Consider the following 25,576-nt stretch of genomic DNA (forward strand, 5'->3'; position numbering starts at 1 on the left):
TTTCATTTAAGCTTTAACCTTTTCTCACAGATAGTGGTGTTGCCTGTGTGTTTATTCCTACATAGGGTTCATTGAAATAACTAACCAACTGTTGCCAATTTCTTTCAGGGTTTGATTTTAAGAGCATGAATTTTTTTATGATTCTGTTTACAGAGTTTCTGTTAGCAAAATAATTTTTTGTTGTTTTTATATGTCTGTTTCTATCTAATAGCTCATCAAGTACCTTGGAGATATTTTTATTTTTTATATAGTACAAATAAACTACATTGCCTATTCGCACTTCACCACTTACATCAGAATACCTTTGATAGAGATTTACTACATTCAAGGCATTCTTCTTCCCCATTCTGTCTTGCCTATAAATAATAACATCATAAGTAGTTAATTATAGTTATACTATTTAATTTTTGACAATGGATAGCTAAAAAAAAAGTTAATAGTTCTGCTTATAATATATTTTATTATTAAAAAAAAAATACACGGACCTTTTGAAGAAGGGCATCGATACCACTAATTAAAAGAGTGACTGGTTTTTGTAACGTCCGCAAAAAATATGTTACTACTAATATATCAAGTTATAGACTTAATAAAGTTAATTAAGCTTTAATAATAGTACATATATTAATATATTTATTACAGTTATTAGTTAAACAAAAATTAGTGTGTTTGTGAGTGCTTAAAAAGAACAACTGAGTAATAATAAGCTTTAGTAAGTCGAAAACGATATGCCTATTTTAAAATATATAGTATATTTAATAGGCCTACTTAATAGGTTGACAGACATGCAATATGGTGTTTTATTAACAAGAACCTTACAATTTAAACAATAATTGAATCCCTTATTTTAATTTTATCAATATTAATCATGTATAAAGCTTTTAGAGCTAATTAATTATCTAGGAAGTTCGGGGCTTAAAAACTAGATTTAAGGCTGAACGGAGATGCGTGTTAAGCGGTATCGATATTACTAGTATTGGTCTACTTTGTGAGACCATTTTCAATATTTTCTACATTGTTAATTATTAACAAAAAGAAGTCTACTAGTGCATTTAATTAAATAGATAAATATATTACACTCAATCCATGTTTAGTTTAAGTGTGTATCTTTTTACAGTATTTTATTTAAATAGATCGATTCCCAGTTCGATCATGATTACAGCGGATTAGTTACAACTAGAGCGGGCCTTCAAAACGTTACATATTTGTATAAATGTGTTTTGTATTAACATTTAACACAAGATAATTACGTTAGCAACATTTAAACTCCAATTTTGTAAGTATTCTTTTTTTTTTAAAGCGTCAATGCCATAAAATTTATTATATTTTACAATCAATCAATCGGCGCGGAAAGGGGTTTAAAAAGTATCGATACCGTTTAAATAGTGTCATTCGGAGGATTGCTTTGTGAGACGAAGTTCGTAGTCTGCTAAAGCGTAAAATATTACAAAAAATTAGACTTAAGCAGAAAAATGGATTATTAAAATAATCCTAACAAATACAGAGCTAGTCCGAGTGTTAAAATATTTTAATACAATTTTTGAAAACTTACCTTTTTAAGTGGCTTTTGTTTTGACATATAGAAAAGGGGTCTTGAAGAAAAAATTAATCTGCCGTAAGCGGCCGCATCAAGTCGTTCCGTCTAAAGTTAAAACGGGTTACGGAATCACGTGATATCTATTTTAAAGCCGTTTGATGCGCTATGTGTCGACGGCTTTAGACGTAATTATTTTCTTTGTAAACGAAAGGTTTTGAGACTGTGACGTCATATTTTCTTGGTTTGTGCAACTAACTAGACTATACTCAGTTAACTGACTGTTGAGGGAGGAAAGTATATGAGTGGCATAAAGAAATGCTTAGTTGGACACGCGAATGAGAAAAACATTCTAATGTTCTTGCTCTGTATGTTTCACCAACAATCTTTGTGTGTTAAATATATGGACATTAGCTTTGTATTGAATCATGTGGTGAAAATTGTGAATTTAATAAGGTCACATAGGTCCAAACATAGTTCAGAGATATCTTTATAGATCCAATCACAGAATCGCAACATTTACCATATTTCACAGCAGTAAGGTGGCTAAGTTGCCAGAAAGTTCTGAGCAGAGTATTTAAGTTAAGAGAGGAAATAAGTGATTTCCTGAAAAGTAAGGCAAGCCACGGCCATTTATGTCTGATGAAGAGTGGGTATGGAAAATGGTCTTTGCTGCAGATATAATAGTCATTTACATTTTCTGAACCTAAAACTACAAGGAGAGGAAAATTTAGTTTCTGATCTATACACCCACCTAAAGGCCTTCAGATCCAAACATCTTGTTTTTGGAACAAGTACAGGCCAACAACTTAATGTACTTTCAGCAGTGCTAGGTCTTCATGGCTAAGTTTCTCACGTCATTTGCATGCAAGATCATCAAAGACCTTCAGCTGCAGTTTCAAAAGCGGTTTTCTGACCTGGATTCAAATGCAGAAGTGAAGTGAGACTGTTTCAAAACACATTTGAAGCAGATGTGGCCAGTTGCCCTAATGAACTACAGCTGAAGGTCATTGAATTGCAAGGAAATGACCTTCATAGAGACAAGTTCAAAGAAAGGCGGATGGGTTTTTTTTTTAAAAACATTTTTAAATAAGTTTTTGCCCAACGAAGACTTTCCTAACATTAAAACTTTTGCATCAAAGAACCTTTAAAATTTTGGAACAACATACCTGCGTGGACAAACATTTCAAGAATGAAATACGTGAAGAACAATTTGAGAACAAACTTGGACCTCGTGTGTGTTGTCTGCTCCCGACAGCGTTTCTTTCAGACTTTTTTCTCAGGGGGGGGGGGGCACTTGTAATTTGTATATATTTTAGTAGGGGTATACCTTATTCCGGGGGGGGGGGGGGGGAGAAACTGTGGCCCCCGAACTGATATTTGATAGTCAATGCGGCCCTCGGGCTGAAAAGTTTGGAGAACCCTGATTATTATACTAAGACAATGCGATGCAAGTAAAATCACGTCATGTGTTGGTGTTTACTTTTATGGCTCTAGTCTATAGCGATGACGGAATGACACATTACCTGGCCGCTTATTTTATAGATTGTACTGGTAGTACGACCTTCACTGCTGCTGTAACATTATATTTTTTCCTTCAGCATACAAGATGGCCAAAGACCCGAGGCGATTAGTGGGGCCACATTTGTGGACGGGGTGACACGCAAAGGTGGCCAGGATCGCCCATCAAAGCAGGGGCTTTGCCCCGGCTGACCCGCGAGAGCACACGATGGCAGCCAGCATCAAGTCATGGATCAGTACCTTGGTCATCTTCGTGTCCGTGCTCCAGGTTGTCCACGCTTCTTGGTGGTGAGTACCTTTGTCTTGTAGACACCTGATCCTATCGGGACCGTGAGCATAGTGGGACCATGAACCTAATGAGGGAACATTTGTATCCGTGGGTCAAGAACTTGGTGGGGCCGTTTGCATTATGGGAGACAATGTGCAAAAATGGGACTATGAGTTTAATGGGAACATACAGTACTAATTTTAAAATAATTAAAATAGCCAATCCACCCTGAAGCCACCACCTAGATTAATGCTCACCTCCATTCAGTTGAAATTGGTCTCGTGGTGGGGTTTTCTAGTGAGTCAATGGGATTTAGTTTAGCCGGCTCTTGGAATACAGGCGAATATTTTGGTGAAAGAAGAAATGTTGTCACTCAAACAGTAGGAGCTTGTCTATATTTAGCTAACCTGCGCACGTGCAGTGATCTCACATAAGTGATCAAATTTCGTGAGTGTGTAGGGCTGGTTTTCTCCGCCAACACAATCGTCGCCAGTAAAACCAGTGATAATAATACACCGTCACTGGTAGAGAGCCCATAGAACCGCTCGCTGTCTGCTCGCCGTGGCACCTGGAGGACGGTAGAGAAAGGTAAAGTTGGGGAGGGGGAGGGAGGGAGAAGAGATAAAACGATAGAGCGAAGGATTGAAAGAGCCGCATTAATAATAGCTTGGATGTTTCGATGTAAGTCCTCTGTTGTTTATGGCTCGTAAAGAAAAGTGGCCACAAGCTACTCGCTACATGATGCTCTTTATGGCTACTCACGATTCGCTACATGCTGCGCTTTATGGTGTATCTGCGAGTTTGAATGGGGGAGATAAAATACAGACAGGTTTATGGCATGAAATCATCCTGCCTAGGCTTTCGTTTCATTCGACTCAGATAAAATGCCAAATTTTTATTGGCTAAAATAGTTGGCCATAAATCAAAACATCATCTCCAGTGGCGGGTGACGTGAATGTGACAGATATGGTGGAGCTAAAGTCGGTGTTGGTGGAGCTAAAGTTAGGTGTTGGTAGAGCTAAAGTTTGGTGTTGGTGGAGCTTAAGTTAGGTGTTGGTAGAGCTAAAGTCGGTGCTGGTATAGCTAAAGTTAGGTGCTGGTAGAGCTAAGTTTGGTGCTGGTAGAGCTAAAGTTAGGTGTTGGTAGAGCTAAAGTTAGGTGCTGATAGAGCTAAAGTTAGGTGCTGATAGAGCTAAAGTTAGGTGCTGATAGAGCTAAAGTTAGGTGCTGATAGAGCTAAAGTTAGGTGCTGATAGAGCTAAAGTTAGGTGCTTATAGAGCTAAAGTTTGGTGCTGGTAGAGAGTTAGGTGTTAGTAGAGCTAAAGTTTGGTGTTGGTGGAGCTAAAGTTTGGTGTTGGTATAGCTAAAGTTAGGTGTTGGTAGAGCTAAAGTTTGGTGTTGGTAGAGCTAAAGTTTAGTGTTGGTAGAGCTAAAGTTAGGTGTTGGTAGAGCTAAAGTTAGGTGTTGGTATAGTACCATTGCACTCAACATTGTGGACTTACCTACGTAACTAGATGGCATAGTGGTTCTATATACTCATAATGTGCGTGCTTACCTAACTATTTTGTACCTAGCTCGTGAGTAGACCAATATTCTGCGTGCTGTGTAATGCGCGTGGGTGTTTACAACTATTGTTTAAATTAGGCCACGTGACCATATTTAATGCCTAATGCCATAGATAAATAAACGAGTTCCTTTACCCCTCCCCCCTTCCCCCATCTCTGTTATGTGCATGCTGAGGTGAGAAAAGATTCAGTTTTTTTTTCCACCTGAATTTTTAAACTAAGATTAGTAGCATCGGGTTATACGGTGGGCTTAGATAATAGATATGGCTGGCTCTAGCTTTAGCTGACATCTTATGGCGGGCCCTAGCTTTAGCTGGCATCTTATGGCGGGCTCTAGCTTTAGCTGACATCTTATGGCGGGCTCTAGCTTTAGCTGAAATCTTATGGCGGGCTCTAGCTTTAGCTGGCATCTTATGGCGGGCTCTAGCTTTAGCTGACATCTTATGGCGGGCTCTAGCTTTAGCTGACATCTTATGGCGGGCTCTAGCTTTAGCTGACATCTTATGGCGGGCTCTAGCTTTAGCTGGCATCTTATGGCGGGCTCTAGCTTTAGCTGGCATCCTATGGCGGGCTCTAGCTTTAGCTGGCATCTTATGGCGGGCTCTAGCTTTAGCTGGCATCCTATGGCGGGCTCTAGCTTTAGCTGGCATCCTATGGCGGGCTCTAGCTTTAGCTGACATCTTATGGCGGGCTCTAGCTTTAGCTGACATCTTATGGCGGGCTCTAGCTTTAGCCGACATCTTATGGCGGGCTCTAGCTTTAGCTGGCATCCTATGGCGGGTTCTAGCTTTAGCTGACATCTTATGGCGGGCTCTAGCTTTAGCTGACATCCTATGGCGGGCTCTAGCTTTAGCTGGCATCTTATGGCGGGAATAAGACATTTGACTGGGATGTAAAGTTGACAATTGTCGGGGATTCAATGTTATCGTTGAAAGTTGTCGCATTTTTGTCACTCACATTATATTACTTTGTCTTTAAAAGTTGAAAAGCAAATTTTTCCTACTCACAATTCCCTTGTCATAAGATTCTTGCATCACTATCTTATCCAGAATATTTAATCTTTGCTGCTTTTTACTTTCTCGTATATAGGCCTACGTAGTATAGAGAAAGTATTGTAATCGTGCAAAAAAAAAATCGAGATTTTTACAAATCTCGACGTTTTACACCTCACTGATACGGAAAAACATAATTTTGCAATCTTGTCCGTATGTCTGTGTGTGTGTGTGTCTGTCCGTGTGTGTGTCTGTCCGTGTGTAAACACGATAACTTGAGTACCGTTACAGCTAGGTTGATGAAATTTCATATATAAGTATTTTATCAAAATCGTAGATCCGTATCAACTTTTGAGCGATTTCCGATAACCGGAAGTGGTACTTTTCCTACTTTGAATTTTTTAAAAGCCTATAACTTGAGTACTATTTCAGATAGATAAATGAAATTTCACATGTAAGTAAAAGATCTAATTCTCTACCTTCTGTTAAATTTTGAGTAATTTCCGTTGACTGGAAGTAGTAATTTACGCTACTTCCGATTTCTCAAAAAACTAATGTAAATTTTAAAAGTACTAATAATATTGCGCACTATTATGCGCTTTTTTTTATTTGCGTTCACTTGGTGTGCAATTAATTTGTCTACGAGATTTTATTCTATTTTTAAAACTTTAAGTATTTAAAATGGATTAAAAATTATGTCTATAGCCCGAGTTTCCATCCCCTGTTATTTTATATAAGAATATTCGAGAAAGTTTAGGGGAGATCACTCCCGGTTTATTAAATCCTGCATTTTCTATTGTAATCTGCCCTTAGTTATATATTCTTTATTTTTTCTTATTCAAATCAGCTTTTATGTTTAAAGTAAAAATAAAATAGGCACTGTTCTTATTTAAATTAGTACTTGTATTCAAAATGAACTTCTCTTAAAAAAAAAAGGGGGGGACTTGGCTTCCCTAAACCTTCTTGGATATTTGTATTACTGTACTCGCCCCACGCGTCATAAGCAATGCTGACGGAATATTTGAAGAGGATCTCATCAATGCGTACCAATGGTGTTTTTAGATTTTTCTGATTGGATCGTGTAAACAAAGAGGCAGCTTGCGTCATTCGCCAAAGTGAAAACTCGACAATATTGTCTTTTTAACACATCGAAAATTGTTCGCAATTGACCTATATTTCTGATAGGATCGTCCAAAAATAGATGCATATTGCATCATTCGCCTAGTACAAATTCTGGTTACCCGAAATATCTCGACTGATGATAGAAACCTAATACTATACACTGTCATATTTATGTAGTTTCGTCGACCTAATGTAATGTCCACCTAATGAAATGTAATGGGGTTATCAAGTTCACCCAACAGGCACATCCGGACAGGACTGCACAACTATTTTTTCCGACCCAGGAAACTGTAAAACGTTGAATTCTTGATTTCGATTTAAAAAAAAATTAATACAAACTTCCAAGTAAACGAAAAATAGAAAACTGAGCTTTCCAGTTTTTGCCGGTTGAATAGAAGGATAAAATGTATTAAAGGTTTTTAAATTTCACCTGTATACGCCACTAGGCCAGAGTCTGCTGGTCTAATCACTGAGCCACGCCCACATTGATAAGTCCAGGCAGTGATAAGTATGACAGAATTTCGGAAAATAATAGTTCCACCACTCGCCTAGTTCTATAGTTCCACCACTCGCCTAGTTCTATAGTTCCACCACTCGCCTAGTTCTACAGTTCCACCACTCGCCTAGTTCTATACTTCCACCACTCGCCTAGTTCTATAGTTCCACCACTCGCCTAGTTCTATAGTTCCACCACTCGCCTAGTTCTATAGTTCCACCACTCGCCTAGTTCTATAGTTCCACCACTCGCCTAGTTCTATAGTTCCACCACTCGCCTAGTTCTATAGTTCCACCACTCGCCTAGTTCTATAGTTCCACCACTCGCCTAGTTCTATAGTTCCACCACTCGCCTAGTTCTATAGTTCCACCACTCGCCTAGTTCTATAGTTCCACCACTCGCCCAGATCTATAGTTCCACCACTCGCCCAGATCTATAGTTCCACCACTCGCCTAGTTCTATAGTTCCACCACTCGCCTAGTTCTATAGTTCCACCACTCGCCTAGTTCTATAGTTCCACCACTCGCCTAGTTCTATAGTTCCACCACTCGCCTAGTTCTATAGTTCCACAACTCGCCTAGTTCTATAGTTCCACCACTCGCCTAGTTCTATAGTTCCACCACTCGCCTAGTTCTATAGTTCCACCACTCGCCTAGTTCTATAGTTCCACCACTCGCCTAGTTCTATAGTTCCACCACTCGCCTAGTTCTATAGTTCCACCACTCGCCTAGTTCTACAGTTCCACCACTCGCCTAGTTCTACAGTTCCACCACTCGCCTAGTTCTACAGTTCCACCACTCGCCTAGTTTTATAGTTCCACCACTCGCCTAGTTCTACAGTTCCACCACTCGCCTAGTTCTACAGTTCCACCACTCGCCTAGTTTTATAGTTCCACCACTCGCCTAGTTCTATAGTTCCACAATAAAACTAATATTAAAACCTTACAATACCTGTCTTTAAATTACCCTTAAAATTAGAAAGTAAAAATAATTCGCATTCTTAAATACAAGGAACGGTCGCATTTATATATCTCATACACATTTTAGCGACCATTGCTTGTATTTAAGAAAGCGAATTAGTTTTATTTTTATAACTTTCAATGCATTTAAAGGCCTAGTATTATGAAAGTGTTTATATTTATTTTAGTGAACTCGGCTGACGAGTTTGTATTCCCAATTGCCATGGCTACATGCCATGGGATCGTCCATAAATAACGTCACACTAGTAGGGGGAGGTTCTGTAATTTTGTGACGGCATGTAATGAGGGGGGAGGGGTGTTCAGATGGTGCGGTGTTAAACTTTTGCATTATCGAAAGGCAATGCTGGAAAACTAATTTCAGCCGTTATTTCGCGTTTTAGAAAATGTTTAAATAAATTGCAACAGAAATTGATTAAAACACTCTATGTTGACAGAGTTCAGACAATATTTGGGAAAAATATCGTGTTTTAATAAAAAAATTCAACTGCAATTTTGAAGCGCTGGGGGGGGGGGGGGGGGGTGTAGGTTTAGGTGTGGCGTCATTTTAAGGGAGGGAGGTCTGGCTATTTTTGACGATGTGTGACGGATGGGATGGGGGTAGGTAAATATCGTCCAAAAATGCGTAACGTCATTTATGGATGACCCTATGGCATATTCTCAGCCGTTGAATGGCAACGGTTGAGCCTGGCCCATATGACCAGGTGTAAGAACGAACTGTCCTGGCTATGTTTTTTTTTTTTTTTTGCCAGGTTGTCTTCTCAGTCTGACAGTTTTAGATCAAATTCCACTCATGTTGGCTTTTATAGCAGTTTCTATTGTAGAATAATTCTAGATTAGACCAATAAAAACTAGAAACTCGGCTTAATTTTGATGTGGCATGTGACACACCTTGTCACTCGTACGACTTTGACTGACGGCTTTAAGCTAGCGCTCCGGTAACTTCGAGTCAGCTAAGCAAGAAGTTGTTCAGCGGTGTGAATAGTCTTGTAGGAACATCTTACTTGGTTAGAGATAAAAACAGTTTATAGAACAAACTTATCCTATACGAATGGGTATTGTATAGATCCAACTGATGAGGTGGGTGTTGTGTAGATCCACCTGATGAGGTGGGTGTTGTGTAGATCCACAACTGATAAGGTGGGTGTTGTGTAGATCCACAACTGATGAGGTGGGTGTTGTGTAGATCCACCTGATAAGGTGGGTGTTGTGTAGATCCACAACTGATAAGGTGGGTGTTGTGTAGATCTACTTGATGAGGTGAGTGTTGTGTAGATCCACCTGATGAGGTGGGTGTTGTGTAGATCCACCTGATGAGGTGGGTGTTGTGTAGATCCACAACTGATAAGGTGGGTGTAGATCCACAACTGATGAGGTGGGTGTTGTGTAGATCCACAACTGATAAGGTGGGTGTAGATCCACAACTAATGAGGTGAGTGTTGTGTAGATCCACCTGATGAGGTGGGTGTTGTGTAGATCCACCTGATGAGGTGGGTGTTGTGTAGATCCACCTGATGAGGTGGGTGTTGTGTAGATCCACAACTGATAAGGTGGGTGTAGATCCACAACTGATGAGGTGGGTGTTGTGTAGATCCACAACTGATAAGGTGGGTGTAGATCCACAACTAATGAGGTGAGTGTTGTGTAGATCCACCTGATGAGGTGGGTGTTGTGTAGATCCACCTGATGAGGTGCGTGTTGTGTAGATCCACCTGATGAGGTGGGTGTTGTGTAGATCCACAACTGATAAGGTGGGTGTAGATCCACAACTGATAAGGTGGGTGTTGTGTAGATCCACAACTGATAAGGTGGGTGTAGATCCACAACTAATGAGGTGAGTGTTGTGTAGATCCACCTGATGAGGTGGGTGTTGTGTAGATCCACAACTGATGAGGTGGGTGTTGTGTAGATCCACAACTAATAAGGTGGGTGTTGTGTAGATCCACCTGATGAGGTGGGTGTTGTGTAGATCCACCTGATGAGGTGGGTGTTGTGTAGATCCACAACTGATAAGGTGGGTGTTGTGTAGATCCACCTGATAAGGTGGGTGTTGTGTAGATCCACCTGATGAGGTGGGTGTTGTGTAGATCCACCTAATGAGGTGGGTGTTGTGTAGATCCACAACTGATAAGGTGGGTGTAGATCCACAACTGATAAGGTGGGTGTTGTGTAGATCCACAACTGATAAGGTGGGTGTAGATCCACAACTAATGAGGTGAGTGTTGTGTAGATCCACCTGATGAGGTGGGTGTTGTGTAGATCCACAACTGATAAGGTGGGTGTAGATCCACAACTAATGAGGTGAGTGTTGTGTAGATCCACCTGATGAGGTGGGTGTTGTGTAGATCCACAACTGATGAGGTGGGTGTTGTGTAGATCCACAACTAATAAGGTGAGTGTTGTGTAGATCCACCTGATAAGGTGGGTGTTGTGTAGATCCACCTGATGAGGTGGGTGTTGTGTAGATCCACAACTGATGAGGTGGGTGTTGTGTAGATCCACCTGATGAGGTGAGTGTTGTGTAGATCCACAACTGATAAGGTGGGTGTAGATCCACAACTGATAAGGTGGGTGTTGTGTAGATCCACCTAATGAGGTGGGTGTTGTGTAGATCCACAACTGATGAGGTGGGTGTTGTGTAGATCCACAACTAATAAGGTGAGTGTTGTGTAGATCCACCTAATGAGGTGGGTGTTGTGTAGATCTACTTGATGAGGTGGGTGTTGTGTAGATCTACTTGATGAGGTGGGTGTTGTGTAGATCCACAACTGATGAGGTGGGTGTTGTGTAGATCCACAACTGATGAGGTGAGTGTTGTGTAGATCCACCTGATGAGGTGAGTGTTGTGTAGATCTACTTGATGAGGTGGGTGTTGTGTAGATCCACAACTGATGAGGTGGGTGTTGTGTAGATCCACAACTGATGAGGTGAGTGTTGTGTAGATCCACCTGATGAGGTGAGTGTTGTGTAGATCTACTTGATGAGGTGGGTGTTGTGTAGATCCACAACTGATGAGGTGAGTGTTGTGTAGATCCACAACTGATGAGGTGGGTGTTGTGTAGATCCACCTGATAAGGTGGGTGTAGATCCACAACTGATCAGGTGGGTGTAGATCCACCTATAAATAAATGCTAATCAGTGTGAAGAAAGAAGGCCGTGTTGGTGACGAGAAAACTGTGACCTGCATTTGTTTGTGTCTACATTAGAGCCGGTCAGCTGGAAACATGATAGACGTGGCCGTGTGATTGACCCAGCTAGACCTAGTCTAACATCCAGACACCCAGCTAGACCTAGTCCAACATCCAGACACCCAACTAGACCTAGACCAACACCCAGCTAGACCTAGTCCAACATCCAACACACAGCTAGACCTAGTCTAACATCCAGACACCCAGCTAGACCTAGTCCAACATCCAGCTAGACCTAGTCCAACATCTAGCTAGACCTAGTCCAACATTCAGCTAAACCTAGTCCAACATCCAGACACCCAGCTAGACCTAGTCTAACATCCAGCTAGACCTAGTCCAACATCCAGACACCCAGCTAAACCTAGTCCAACATCCAGCTAGACCTAGTCCAACATCTAGCTAGACCTAGTCCAACATTCAGACACCCAGCTAAACCTAGTCCAACATCTAGCTAGACCTAGTCCAACATTCAGACACCCAGCTAAACCTAGTCCAACATCCAGCTAGACCTAGTCCAACATCTAGCTAGACCTAGTCCAACATCCAACACCCAGCTAGACCTAGTCTAATATCCAGACACCCAGCTAGACCTAGTCTAACATCCAGCTAGACCTAGTCCAACATCCAGACACCCAGCTAGACCTAGACCAACACCCAGCTAGACCTAGTCCAACATCCAACACCCAGCTAGACCTAGTCTAACATCCAGACACCCAGCTAGACCTAGTCCAACATCCAGCTGGACCTAGTCCAACATCTAGCTAGACCTAGTCCAACATCTAGCTAGACCTAGTCCAACATCTAACTAGACCTAGTCCAACATTCAGCTGGACCTAGTCCAACATCCAGCTAAACCTAGTCCAACATCTAGCTAGACCTAGTCCAACATCCAACACACAGCTAGACCTAGTCTAACATCCAGACACCCAGCTAGACCTAGTCCAACATCCAGCTAGACCTAGTCCAACATCTAGCTAGACCTAGTCCAACATTCAGCTAAACCTAGTCCAACATCCAGACACCCAGCTAGACCTAGTCTAACATCCAGCTAGACCTAGTCCAACATCCAGACACCCAGCTAAACCTAGTCCAACATCCAGCTAGACCTAGTCCAACATCTAGCTAGACCTAGTCCAACATTCAGACACCCAGCTAAACCTAGTCCAACATCTAGCTAGACCTAGTCCAACATTCAGACACCCAGCTAAACCTAGTCCAACATCCAGCTAGACCTAGTCCAACATCTAGCTAGACCTAGTCCAACATCCAACACCCAGCTAGACCTAGTCTAATATCCAGACACCCAGCTAGACCTAGTCTAACATCCAGCTAGACCTAGTCCAACATCCAGACACCCAGCTAGACCTAGACCAACACCCAGCTAGACCTAGTCCAACATCCAACACCCAGCTAGACCTAGTCTAACATCCAGACACCCAGCTAGACCTAGTCCAACATCCAGCTGGACCTAGTCCAACATCTAGCTAGACCTAGTCCAACATCTAGCTAGACCTAGTCCAACATCTAACTAGACCTAGACCAACATTCAGCTGGACCTAGTCCAACATCCAGCTAAACCTAGTCCAACATCTAGCTAGACCTAGTCCAACATCCAACACCCAGCTAGACCTAGTCTAACATCCAGACACCCAGCTAGACCTAGTCCAACATCTAGCTAGACCTAGTCCAACATTCAGCTGGACCTAGTCCAACATCCAGCTAAACCTAGTCCAACATCTAGCTAGACCTAGTCCAACATTCAGACACCCAGCCAGACCTAGTCCAACATCCAGCTAGACCTAGTCCAACATCTAGCTAGACCTAGTCCAACATCCAGACACCCAGCCAGACCTAGTCCAACATCCAGCTAGACCTAGTCCAACATCTAGCTAGACCTAGTCCAACATTCAGACATCCAGCCAGACCTAGTCCAACATCCAGCTAGACCTAGTCCAACATCTAGCTAGACCTAGTCCAACATTCAGACATCCAGCCAGACCTAGTCCAACATCCAGCTAGACCTAGTCCAACATCTAGCTGGACCTAGTCCAACATCCAGCTAGACCTAGTCCAACATCTAGCTAGACCTAGTCCAACATCCAGACACCCAGCTAGACCTAGTCTAACATCCAGCTGGACCTAGTCCAACATCCAGCTAGACCTAGTCCAACATCCAGACACCCAGCTAAACCTAGTCCAACATCCAGCTGGACCTAGTCCAACATCCAACACCCAGCTAGACCTAGTCCAACATCCAGACACCCAGCTAAACGTAGTCCAACATCCAGCTAAACCTAGTCCAACTTCCAGCTAGACCTAGTCCAACATCCAGCTGGACCTAGTCCAACATCTAGCTAGACCTAGTCCAACATTCAGACACCCAGCCAGACCTAGTCTAACATCCAGACACCCAGCTAGACCTAGTCCAACATCCAGCTGGACCTAGTCCAACATCTAGCTAGACCTAGTCCAACATTCAGACACCCAGCCAGACCTAGTCTAACATCCAGACACCCAGCTAGACCTAGTCCAACATCCAGCTGGACCTAGTCCAACATCTAGCTAGACCTAGTCCAACATTCAGACACCCAGCCAGACCTAGTCTAACATCCAGACACCCAGCCAGACCTAGTCCAACATCCAGCTGGACCTAGTCCAACATTTAGCTAGACCTAGTCCAACATTCAGACACCCAGCCAGACCTAGTCTAACATCCAGACACCCAGCCAGACCTAGTCCAACATCCAGCTGGACCTAGTCCAACATTTAGCTAGACCTAGTCCAACATTCAGACACCCAGCCAGACCTAGTCTAACATCCAGACACCCAGCCAGACCTAGTCCAACATCCAGCTGGACCTAGTCCAACATTTAGCTAGACCTAGTCCAACACCCAGACACCCAGCGTCCATCACACTCAACTCTCAAATCCACTCAACTCTATCACCGTCGTAGTGAGAAGATAAAAGGGCAGTTGTCGTACCGTGATGGCCGACAATGTTTGATTTCACCGCACGTAGATCTAGTTGACCTCGGCGACTGGTCCGTGGCGAAAAGCTTGTAGGCGTGACGAATGAAATCTCTAATAAGGCTCCGGCTAATTAAGCACGCAACATTCCCTCAGGCCGAGCTCCACACCAGCCGTCACTAATGTATGCAGCAAGGGAGAGATTTACGTCGAATAATTCCTCTCATTTACGACGATAACGTGTGTTGGGGGCGGTCTGTGTGTGCGTGTGTGTGTGTGTGTGTGCGCACGTGTGTGTGTGTGGAGGGGGAGGGAGGCGAGTCACTACTTGACTACGAAATTAGCACATAAACAACAAAGGCTTTGACGATTGGTTCTATGAAACACTGTACATTTTTTATTTGATTATATGGTGATATTGTTGCTAAATAAATGTTGTAGTTTGGCTGAACACATATTAATACTAAAGCAAACCACTTTGGTAGTTTTACTCGCACTTAAATATCTCAATTAAAGTAAACAACAACAACACAGTAACCGTCGAGTTTTCGCTGCCATCTAGTGCTACATACGGAAACATTTTTATAACGATTTCATCTACGCGTTACCAATCGCGTGTTTTTAGAATTGTGACCTTGTTTTCTAAAACTGAGTTACCTAAGTGTAAACAGCACCGGCGCTATATTGGATCTTGGTTGTTGGGGCGCGAGTTTGTTCATACTACCGCCCAGACGCCCCTGTGTGTGCTGTATGAACGCCTAAAGTGAACGTTAATCACTCTTCTAAATAGTGAGGTAGAACACATCTCGGCCCCCGCGCAGGTGTCGTTGGCGTCGTAGGGCGGTCTCGGGAGCCTTCGGTTACATCACCTCAGGGGCGCCGGGTGCGTCCCCTGGTTCGGTTTAGTCATCGCTTAGATTCCTATGGGGACGGAGTGGTAGAGAGCTCGACTGCTAACCCGTGTGTCTCGAGTTGGAATCTGGGTTCAAGTCAATAGACCGTCCCTGAGTCCACCCTACTCTGATGGGTATCTAACTCACGTTAAGGAAAGTAAAAGCGGCTGGGCATAGTGCTGACCACACTATCTCTTCATATGCCGAGGTCACAGAAACAAGTGAACTCTACTTCAGGTTTGTAAAGGGAACTTTACTTTTTTATTTTTTTTATTTTTAGATTCCTAGATAAAATAAAAACATTTTAATAACAATAGGGTAAAATGGTAATTAATTTGCCAGCGCTTCGTCAGGGTGCATTCCGCCTCCCGGGCTAGACAGTGAGCACTATGCGTTTATGTTTACACTTAAGTTATGTTTATGTTATGCGTTATTGTTTAGGTTTACGTTTGTGTTTGTTTTGCGTTTTTGTTAGCGTTGCCGTTTTCGTTTGAGTTGTATTGCGTTTACTTTTGCATGCATTTGCGTTTGCTTTAGTGTTTGCATTGTGTTTGTGTTTTTATTATCTTTTGTGTGGTGTCTTTTTAAATGTACCAACTATGGAACAGAACAAAACTAAACACAAACACAAAAGAAAACACAAACACAACCCACGCAAACACAAAAACACAACCATATATATACAGACGAGACATGATAGTTGGGCCTACCAAATTTTATTAGCACATATTAACAATCCACTTACCACCCATACGTTACGTTTATATTATTTAGTGTTGTGGATCTACACAAATCTGACAAAATCTATGTGACAAACTTTGACAAACTGTGACAAAATCTATGTGACAAACTATGACAAACTGTGACAAAATCTATGTGACAAACTGTGACAAAATCTATGTGACAAACTCTGACAACCTGTGACAAAATCTATGTGACAAACTATGACAACCTGTGACAAAATCTATGTGACAAACTATAACAACCTGTGACAAAATCTATGTGACAAACTATGACAACCTGTGACAAAATCTATGTGACAAACTATGACAAACTGTGACAAAATCTATGTGACAAACTCTGACAAACTGTGACAAAATCTATGTGACAAACTATGACAAACTGTGACAAAATCTATGTGACAAAATCTTGACAAACTGTGACAAAATCTATGTGACAAACTCTTGACAAACTGTGACAAAATCTATGTGACAAACTCTGACAAAATCTATGTGACAAACTGTGACAATATCTATGTGACAAACTATGACAAACTGTGACAAAATCTATGTGACAAACTATGACAAACTGTGACAAAATCTATGTGACAAACTATGACAAAATCTATGTGACAACCTGTGACAAAATCTATGTGACAAACTATGACAAACTGTGACAAAATCTATGTGACAAACTATGACAAACTGTGACAAAATCTATGTGACAAACTATGACAAACTGTGACAAAATCTATGTGACAAACTATGACAAACTGTGACAAAATCTATGTGACAAACTATGACAAACTGTGACAAAATCTATGTGACAAACTATGACAAACTCTGACAAAATCTATGACAAACTGTGACAAAATCTATGTGACAAACTATGACAAAATCTATGTGACAACCTGTGACAAAATCTATGTGACAAACTATGACAAACTGTGACAAAATCTATGTGACAAACTATGACAAACTGTGACAAAATCTATGTGACAAACTATGACAAACTGACAAAATCTATGTGACAAACTATGACAAACTGTGACAAAATCTATCAGACACGAGATTTTAAAACATGACGATCGCGACATTATGAGCACATACCAGGCCACTATGCTGTCGGGTAAACAAAATGATCTACAACACTGATGATTCGGTTTGATGAAGAAGATAAACAATTATCCCCCGGCATTAATTTTAATAGGGCATTTGTAAGTAGGAAATAGACTGGTGTTACATAGAGTCGGAAATAGACTGGTATTACATAGAGTCGGAAATAGACTGGTATTTCATAGAGTCGGAAATAGACTGGTGTTACATAGAGTCGGAAATAGACTAATATTTCATAGAGTCGGAAATAGACTGGTATTACATAGAGTCGGAAATAGACTGGTATTACATAGAGTCGGAAATTGGTGGTACATCGAGTCGCACAGGTCCGTCAATAACTGGCCTGTGTGGATTTGTCTTTCAATGTCAAGGTCAGACAGGATTTTTGTGCCAATCAGGAAAACTTGATTCGTGTGGCTCTAAGATGTTTACAGTTTGTTAAGGTTTTTACTTGATTCGTGTGGCTCTAAGATGTTTACAGTTTGTTAAGGTTTTTACTTGATTCGTGTGGCTCTAAGATGTTTACAGTTTGTTAAGGTTTTTACTTGATTCGTGTGGCTCTAAGATGTTTACAGTTTGTTAAGGTTGTAACGTTAACCTATCTATCAGCCAAATAGAAGGAGAACGTCCCCGGATTCTTTTTTCGGGTCATATGCAAATGCCTTACGGCCTAAGTGGATGAACACTTAACACAACGACCCACTAGGGCTCGGATTGAATGTCTAGGGAAGCTAGTGGTACTATTGTAATTAACACTCATCCAATCTACATACGACCTTTTAATCAGCGAACACAGTTGTGGCAGAACACAAAGATGAACTAGATAAAATATTTAATGTATAAAATATCAAAAACCCACTTACAAAATGCAGGAAAAAACACTATCACAGATTTCTACACTGTCTAATAATAGCCACAGGCCACACAATCACTGTTGTAGCTTCAAGACTTACTTAGCGACAAGTAATATTAAACTAGAAGACTAAATCACTTAAGAAAGCAAGGCACACACAGGTCTTAAGTACTCTCACGTTCAAATGGTCAGAGTCTATAGCCGGACAATATGGACGGCTGCCTGATCGAGGTAAAACTGCCTCGTAGACTGCCAGGTCAAGATAAACTGCCACGTGTTGCGAGTGTGCAGTGCAATTAAAGACTTCTGTGACAGGGGAGGTTATCCTCAACTCATGTCGCCATTGGTTGGGATAATCATCTGATCAGAATCATTCAATCAGATTTTAATGGAAAATTTCTATGTCTCAAACACCTTAATAAGTCAGTGGAAAAACCCCAGGTGTTACACCATCATTCCATATAAGGAATTATACAATGCCAAAATTAAAATGACTCGACCTAAGTAGGTCACATCCCCTCCCTTTTTGGAAGTGACAGATAGGTTCCACAAGAACATACATAAGGAACCAATCTGGCAATGAAATAACAAAAATGTTTTACAAATGTAGGCAATCAAAATCATAATACCAGATGAAAATATCCCTGAACATAAAAGGGAAGTAACTCCAACTTTTACAATTGGTGAAAGGGGAGTAACCCTTCAAAAAGTAATTATACATCAAAATCCCTCAGGAAAGGGTATTACAATATTTCCATGAGAATATTAAAAGTGGTAAACCCGCCAGGGTAAGACCTTTATTTCAATGACTAGCTACAATATCAATTGAGTCATATGAGACATTTTATTATAAAAGATTACATATAATCAAAAACCACCTTTAATTAAGGTTCACCTGAAAATAAACAAAATATTCAACAGGATTGGAATTTTGAAAAAATCAAAATCATACCACTCATTTCCATGTTAAAACACAACACCTGTGTATGGTCCTAATGAACCACAAAGCATGTCACATGATCAATGTGTACAACCAGATTTTACATCCTTGACAAACAATCAGCCACAACATTATCACTACCCTTAATGTGTGAAATTTCCAGATTAAAATTTTGGAAATATAAGCACCATCTCAATATTCTTTGATTTGTCTGTCCTAACTTAGAGGTAAATTTCAGGGGATCATGGTCAGAAAACACTCTGACTGGATTGGTTGAAGAAGAGACATAGACTTCAAAATGTTGTAATGACAAAACCAAAGCTAAAGCTTCTTTTTCAATAGTAGAATAATTCTTTTGGTTCTCATTTAACTTCCTGGTAAAAAAGGCAATGGGATGGTCAATTCCCATGTTGTCTTCTTGAAATAGGACTGAGCCAATGGCTAAGTTGCTAGCATCAATGGCAAGTTTAAAGGGCTTGCTAAAATTTGGTGCAGCCATAACAGGAGCATTTGATAAAAATGACTTAATGGTTAAAAAAGTTTCTTGACATTTATTGGACCATTCAAATTCAACACCCTTTTTCAATAATGCAGTAAGAGGTTCAGCAATAGCTGAAAAGTTTTGACAGAACCGCCTATAGTAACCAGCCATCCCAAGGAACTTTTTGATCTCTTTACAATTTTTGGGAGGTGGTAACCTTACAATAGCATCTACTTTAGCTTCAATGGGCCGAACTTGGTTCGTTCCCACTTGATAACCCAAATAGGTAATTGAAGCTTTACAGAAATCACTTTTATGTAAGTTTACAGTAAAATTAACTTCAGACAATTTTCTAAAAAGGTTAGTCAATTGAACAATATGTTCTTCAAAAGTATTAGAAAATACAACTATATCATCTATGTAGGCCTCACATTGGTCTATGTCAGCAATGACAGAGTTAATGACTCTCTGGAAAGTTTGACCAGCATTTCGCATACCAAAGGGCATACGTTTGTATCTATAAAAACCATTAGGGGTTACAAAAGCAGATATTTCTTTTGCACGGTCAGATAAGGGGATTTGCCAGTATCCTGAAAGTAAATCAATTTTGGAAATTATCTTAGCCTGACCAACTTTATCAATAACGTCTTCTATCCGAGGCAAGGGATAGGAATCAGCTTTGGTGAGCGCATTCACCTTCCTAAAGTCGGTCACAAACCTGAAAGATCCACCGTCTTTCGGTACTAGGAGACATGGGGAACTCCAGTTGCTGAAACTGGGCTCAATGATATCATTCTTGAGCATATAATCAATTTCATCTTTTATCAAAGCAGCTTTTTCCGGGTTAACTCTATAGGGGTGTTGTTTAATGGGTTTTGCGTCACCAACGTCTACATCATGAGGTGGAACCTTCGCTTCTTTGGGGACATCCCCAAAAATAGAGGGAAATGTCTCAAACAATTGAGACAACCTATGGCTTTCCTCTGTGGACAAATGCATAAGGTGGACATTCAAATTATCTAAAAAGGAAGAATTTACCAATTTTGGGGGTTTCAATTTATCATGTATCACATCATCAGAAACATTAGAACATACAGGTAAATTAATTTTAGCTGTGGATTGAAAATTGTTACAATTATCATAATACTTTTTCAGTGAGTTGACATGATACACTGTCTGTTTCTTTCTTCTGTCGGGCGTATTGACAACATAGTTCAAATCACTTAATTTTGAATGCACAGTAAAGGGTCCACAATATCTCAAGGATAACGCATTGTTCAGATTCGGCACTAACACAAGAACTTTGTCGCCTGATTTGAATGTTCGTTTACAAGAACTCTTATCATACAGTTCTTTCATTCTAACTTGGGCCTTTCTTAAGTTCTTGTGAGCCATTTCGCACACGGCTTTCAGTCGAACGTGAAAATCGTCGAAGTTTTCCACTGGATGATCACTGGTACCTGTCCAACGTTCGTGTATCAGCTTCAGGGGGCCACGGACAGAATGTCCAAACACAAGTTGAAAAGGCGAGTAGCCTAAAGAGTCCTGGACACAGTCCCTCGCGGCGAAAATAATCCAAGGAACAGACTCATCCCATTGGGTGTTACTATTAGCGAATGTCCTTAGCATGGTTTTGAGGGTTTGGTGGAACCTCTCAAGTACGCCTTGAGACTGAGGGTGGTAGGCTGAGCTGGTGATGTGGGTAACGCCTAGCTTGGCTAGCGCTTCCTGAAAATGGTGACTGGTGAAGTTGCTGCCTTGATCTGTTTGCACGATTCTAGGTAATCCAAAGGTAGTGAAGAACCGGGTCATGGCTCTGACTACAGTCTTTGCCTTAATGTTCCGTAAGGGAATCGCCTCGGGAAAACGGGTACTTGAACACATAAAGGTAAGTAGGTACTCGTTGCCCGCTTTGGTTTTAGGCAAGGGACCTACACAGTCCATGACGATTTTAGAAAAAGGTTCTTCTAATACAGGAATCGGACTCAAAGGGGCCCTAGGAATTGTCTGGTTTGGCTTTCCGGCCAACTGACAGTTCGTGCAACTTCTACAGTAACGCGACACATCTTTTCTCATTTTGGGCCAAAAGAACAGTTCTTTGATCTTCGCCGTCGTTTTAGTGACACCTGGGTGCGCTGACATTGGATGGTCATGTGCCAGCTTAAGTATTTCATGCCGATAAGGTGGAGGGACCCACAGCTGGTTTTTACCCAACCATGGTTCGGCTGGTGAGGCAATCACTGGAATAGCGCGACGAAAGAAGAGGCCGTTCTCGGAGAAATATTCTCCATCGTCAGATGATAGAGATTTTTCGACCGTTGCTTTGAGCTCCGCGTCGACTTGTTGAGCTTTGACGATGTCTTCCTGAGATATTCTCAGGGGTAAGCCCAGGCTTGTGTTTTCTGGAAGCATAGACTCCAGTTTGGGAGTCGAATTTCTTGACGATGATGGCGGGTGTGGTTCAGACGTTGTGTCAGCCAATTGTTTGGTCTGGCTTCTTGTCACCGCACATGCAGGATACAGTTCATTATCATTATCTGGAACTGTTGACAAAGGGTCTGAAACCGTACAGGGGTATACTTTGCTTCCCGCAAGGTCATTCCCTAGAAGTAGGTGTACTCCTGGGACAGGAATACTATCTATCACACCTAAAATGACCTCACCTTCGACGAGATGATGTTTCAGGGCAAACTTGTGTAGAGGGACGACAGTAGATTTCGTCCCTACTCCCTGGATAATGGAAATCCTTCCGGTGTTCGTCTCTGGTGAAATGTCCATTGAACTTTTCAAAAGGAGTGATTGTGACGCTCCTGTGTCTCTTAGAACGGTGATATTCTTCTGAGACAACGGATCACCTGGTTTGCTAATGATGGCTTCGGCAATAAAAGATGAAAAGTCAACTTTTCTCGATCTCTCGAGATCGGTAGACTCGGAAGAAACTGGATGGTGGCGAGAACAGTCAAAATGTGACTGCACATAATGTGTGGAGACTTGACTACCTTCTTGCGGATACTTAGGGTTAGAGTCCTTTTGAATTCTAGAGTTCATAGTTGAACTGGCTGCTTGAGGGGATAGAGCATAGTGCGCGGAAGTACGCACCACCTCCCTGTTATTCTGAAGACGTTTGTAACAGTCCTTGACAAGGTGACCAGGCCTTTTGCAGAACTGGCATACCGCTCGACGATTGAGAGTTGGTCTTGGTTTCTCTCTGGACTGTGATGCCTTCAAATGTTGGCCGACAGGATGATTGCTGCCAAAAAGGGGAAGCACGGGGTTGAGGCGGTTTCCTGACACTGGTGGTTTCTTATGCACCAACATATATGTGTCAGCCGACTCAGCAGCCTTCTGGATGTCAGTTATCTTGTTATCCAGAATGTGTAGTCGTATCTCTTCAGGCAGGGACGATAGGAATTCTTCCCTTAGGATAAGTGACCTGAGTTTCTCAAACTCAGAAACTTCTTCAGAGTGTAGCCACCTTGAGAATATTTTCTCCTTTTCAAAGAGAAATTCCACATATGATTGTGTGGGTAACTTGCGGAGTGTTCGGAATTTTGTCCGATAGGCCTCGGGCGTCAGTGCGTAGGCCTTTAAAATGGCAGTCTTGACCAAACTATAGGTATTTTGAACGTCGTGAGAGAGTGCCTGGTATGTTTTTGCAGCTTTCCCAGTAAGGACAGAGCTCAATAAAGCAGTAATGGACAATTCGGGCCATTCACATGTCTTCGCTAAACTCTCAAATGAGTTAAAGAAAACGACCAAATCTGTTTCATCAAATTTAGGAACTAATTTCCCAAATTTGGCAATCACTTGCCCTACCGATAACTTTTTTGGATCTACCAGAGAAGTAACATCACTAACTTGACCAAATTCTGATTCCAACCTCCTCCTATCTAAAGCAATTTTAACCTTTAACTCCTGTTCTTTTAATGCCTTCTCTAAAGCAACTTTCTCCTCGCGGAGTAACACACCAGCCAACAAACTTTCATCAAATACCCCTTCATTAATAAAATGAACAACAACTTTATCTCTCAACACTTCTGACTTCTGCGTAACAGAATAATCCAATTTCAATTCCTTAACTACACTAACCAAAACTTTTCTACTCAACTTCTCGACATCTTCAACAGTAGGATTAGCCAAAAAAGACTCCATAACACTAACTTTCAAATCACAACAAGCCTAGATCCTTTAAATTAATACACAGCGTTGGGCCGTGTACTTGACCTCTAAATGTAGGACGTGACACGTCTGCTTATTTGACCTAGATACTCTAGCCTGAGCGCGCGTTGTAAGAACACTGCGCTACTGGATATAAAAACAACTAAATCCAACTAACCTTAGTATTCAACTGACATAACCAACAACTGGAACGACAGATTAAATCCCGGACGAGCCCCCACTTTGTAACGTTAACCTATCTATCAGCCAAATAGAAGGAGAACGTCCCCGGATTCTTTTTTCGGGTCATATGCAAATGCCTTACGGCCTAAGTGGATGAACACTTAACACAACGACCCACTAGGGCTCGGATTGAATGTCTAGGGAAGCTAGTGGTACTATTGTAATTAACACTCATCCAATCTACATACGACCTTTTAATCAGCGAACACAGTTGTGGCAGAACACAAAGATGAACTAGATAAAATATTTAATGTATAAAATATCAAAAACCCACTTACAAAATGCAGGAAAAAACACTATCACAGATTTCTACACTGTCTAATAATAGCCACAGGCCACACAATCACTGTTGTAGCTTCAAGACTTACTTAGCGACAAGTAATATTAAACTAGAAGACTAAATCACTTAAGAAAGCAAGGCACACACAGGTCTTAAGTACTCTCACGTTCAAATGGTCAGAGTCTATAGCCGGACAATATGGACGGCTGCCTGATCGAGGTAAAACTACCTCGTAGACTGCCAGGTCAAGATAAACTGCCACGTGTTGCGAGTGTGCAGTGCAATTAAAGACTTCTGTGACAGGGGAGGTTATCCTCAACTCATGTCGCCATTGGTTGGGATAATCATCTGATCAGAATCATTCAATCAGATTTTAATGGAAAATTTCTATGTCTCAAACACCTTAATAAGTCAGTGGAAAAACCCCAGGTGTTACACCATCATTCCATATAAGGAATTATACAATGCCAAAATTAAAATGACTCGACCTAAGTAGGTCACAAGGTTTTTACTTGATTCGTGTGGCTCTAAGATGTTTACAGTTTGTTAAGGTTTTTACTTGATTCGTGTGGCTCTAAGATGTTTACAGTTTGTTAAGGTTTTTACTTGATTCGTGTGGCTCTAAGATGTTTACAGTTTGTTAACGTTTTTAAACGCCCTTGAAACAAACGAACCAGATGCTAATAAGATGATTGGTGTGTTCAAACCTTTAGCTGCACCCACCCAGCCACCTGCCCCCACCCCCGACCAACATAGACCATATGATAGATGTTATCAGGCCGGCGTCAGCCCGCCAGTGCTGTAGTAACGAGACAGCGGCAACCTTTGAATATCTTAATTAGCATATTTACACGCGCCACACTCGGCCACTCCCACTGATGGGGGAATTTCATTAAAATAGTTTGACTTGGATACAGCATGATCAGGGTATGTTGCTAGGTGTGGGGTGCAATTGTATAGGTGGGGTGCATGGGCGGGGTACATAGTATGGATGGGAGCTGAGAGGGCCGTGTGGGAGGGCTACAAAACATTCAAGGGCGGCTATTTTGAGATTGTCGGGCGGGGTACATGAGTTTGATGGGTAGGTTACAAAGGATTTTTAGAAGGGGTATATGTGTGGCGTAGCCCATAAAGGTTGATGGGTGGGGTAGCCTATATTAAATATATGGGTGAGGTATGTGGATGGGCTACATGTTTAGAGTAGCCTATATAAGATTGATGGGTGGGTTATGTGAGTGGTGTAGCCTATATAAGATAGATGGGTGG

At 41.5% G+C, this 25,576-nt stretch overlaps 1 protein-coding gene across 1 annotated transcript in view; it reads left to right on the top strand.

Moving 5' to 3' along the window:
* LOC131956401 (protein Wnt-4a) overlaps positions 1-25,576 on the top strand; it is a 67,699-nt gene that overhangs the window by 18,012 nt on the left and 24,111 nt on the right. Inside the window, exon 3 of the mRNA XM_059320822.1 lies at positions 3,133-3,340. Coding sequence (XP_059176805.1) covers positions 3,261-3,340 — 80 coding nt within the window. The 5' untranslated portion in view covers positions 3,133-3,260. The remainder of the gene's footprint in view (positions 1-3,132; positions 3,341-25,576) is intronic.

This window comes from Physella acuta, unplaced genomic scaffold (assembly GCF_028476545.2).
Source record: "Physella acuta isolate Inbredline_101_S28 unplaced genomic scaffold, ASM2847654v3 ptg000079l, whole genome shotgun sequence".
Lineage (NCBI taxonomy): Eukaryota > Metazoa > Mollusca > Gastropoda > Physidae > Physella > Physella acuta.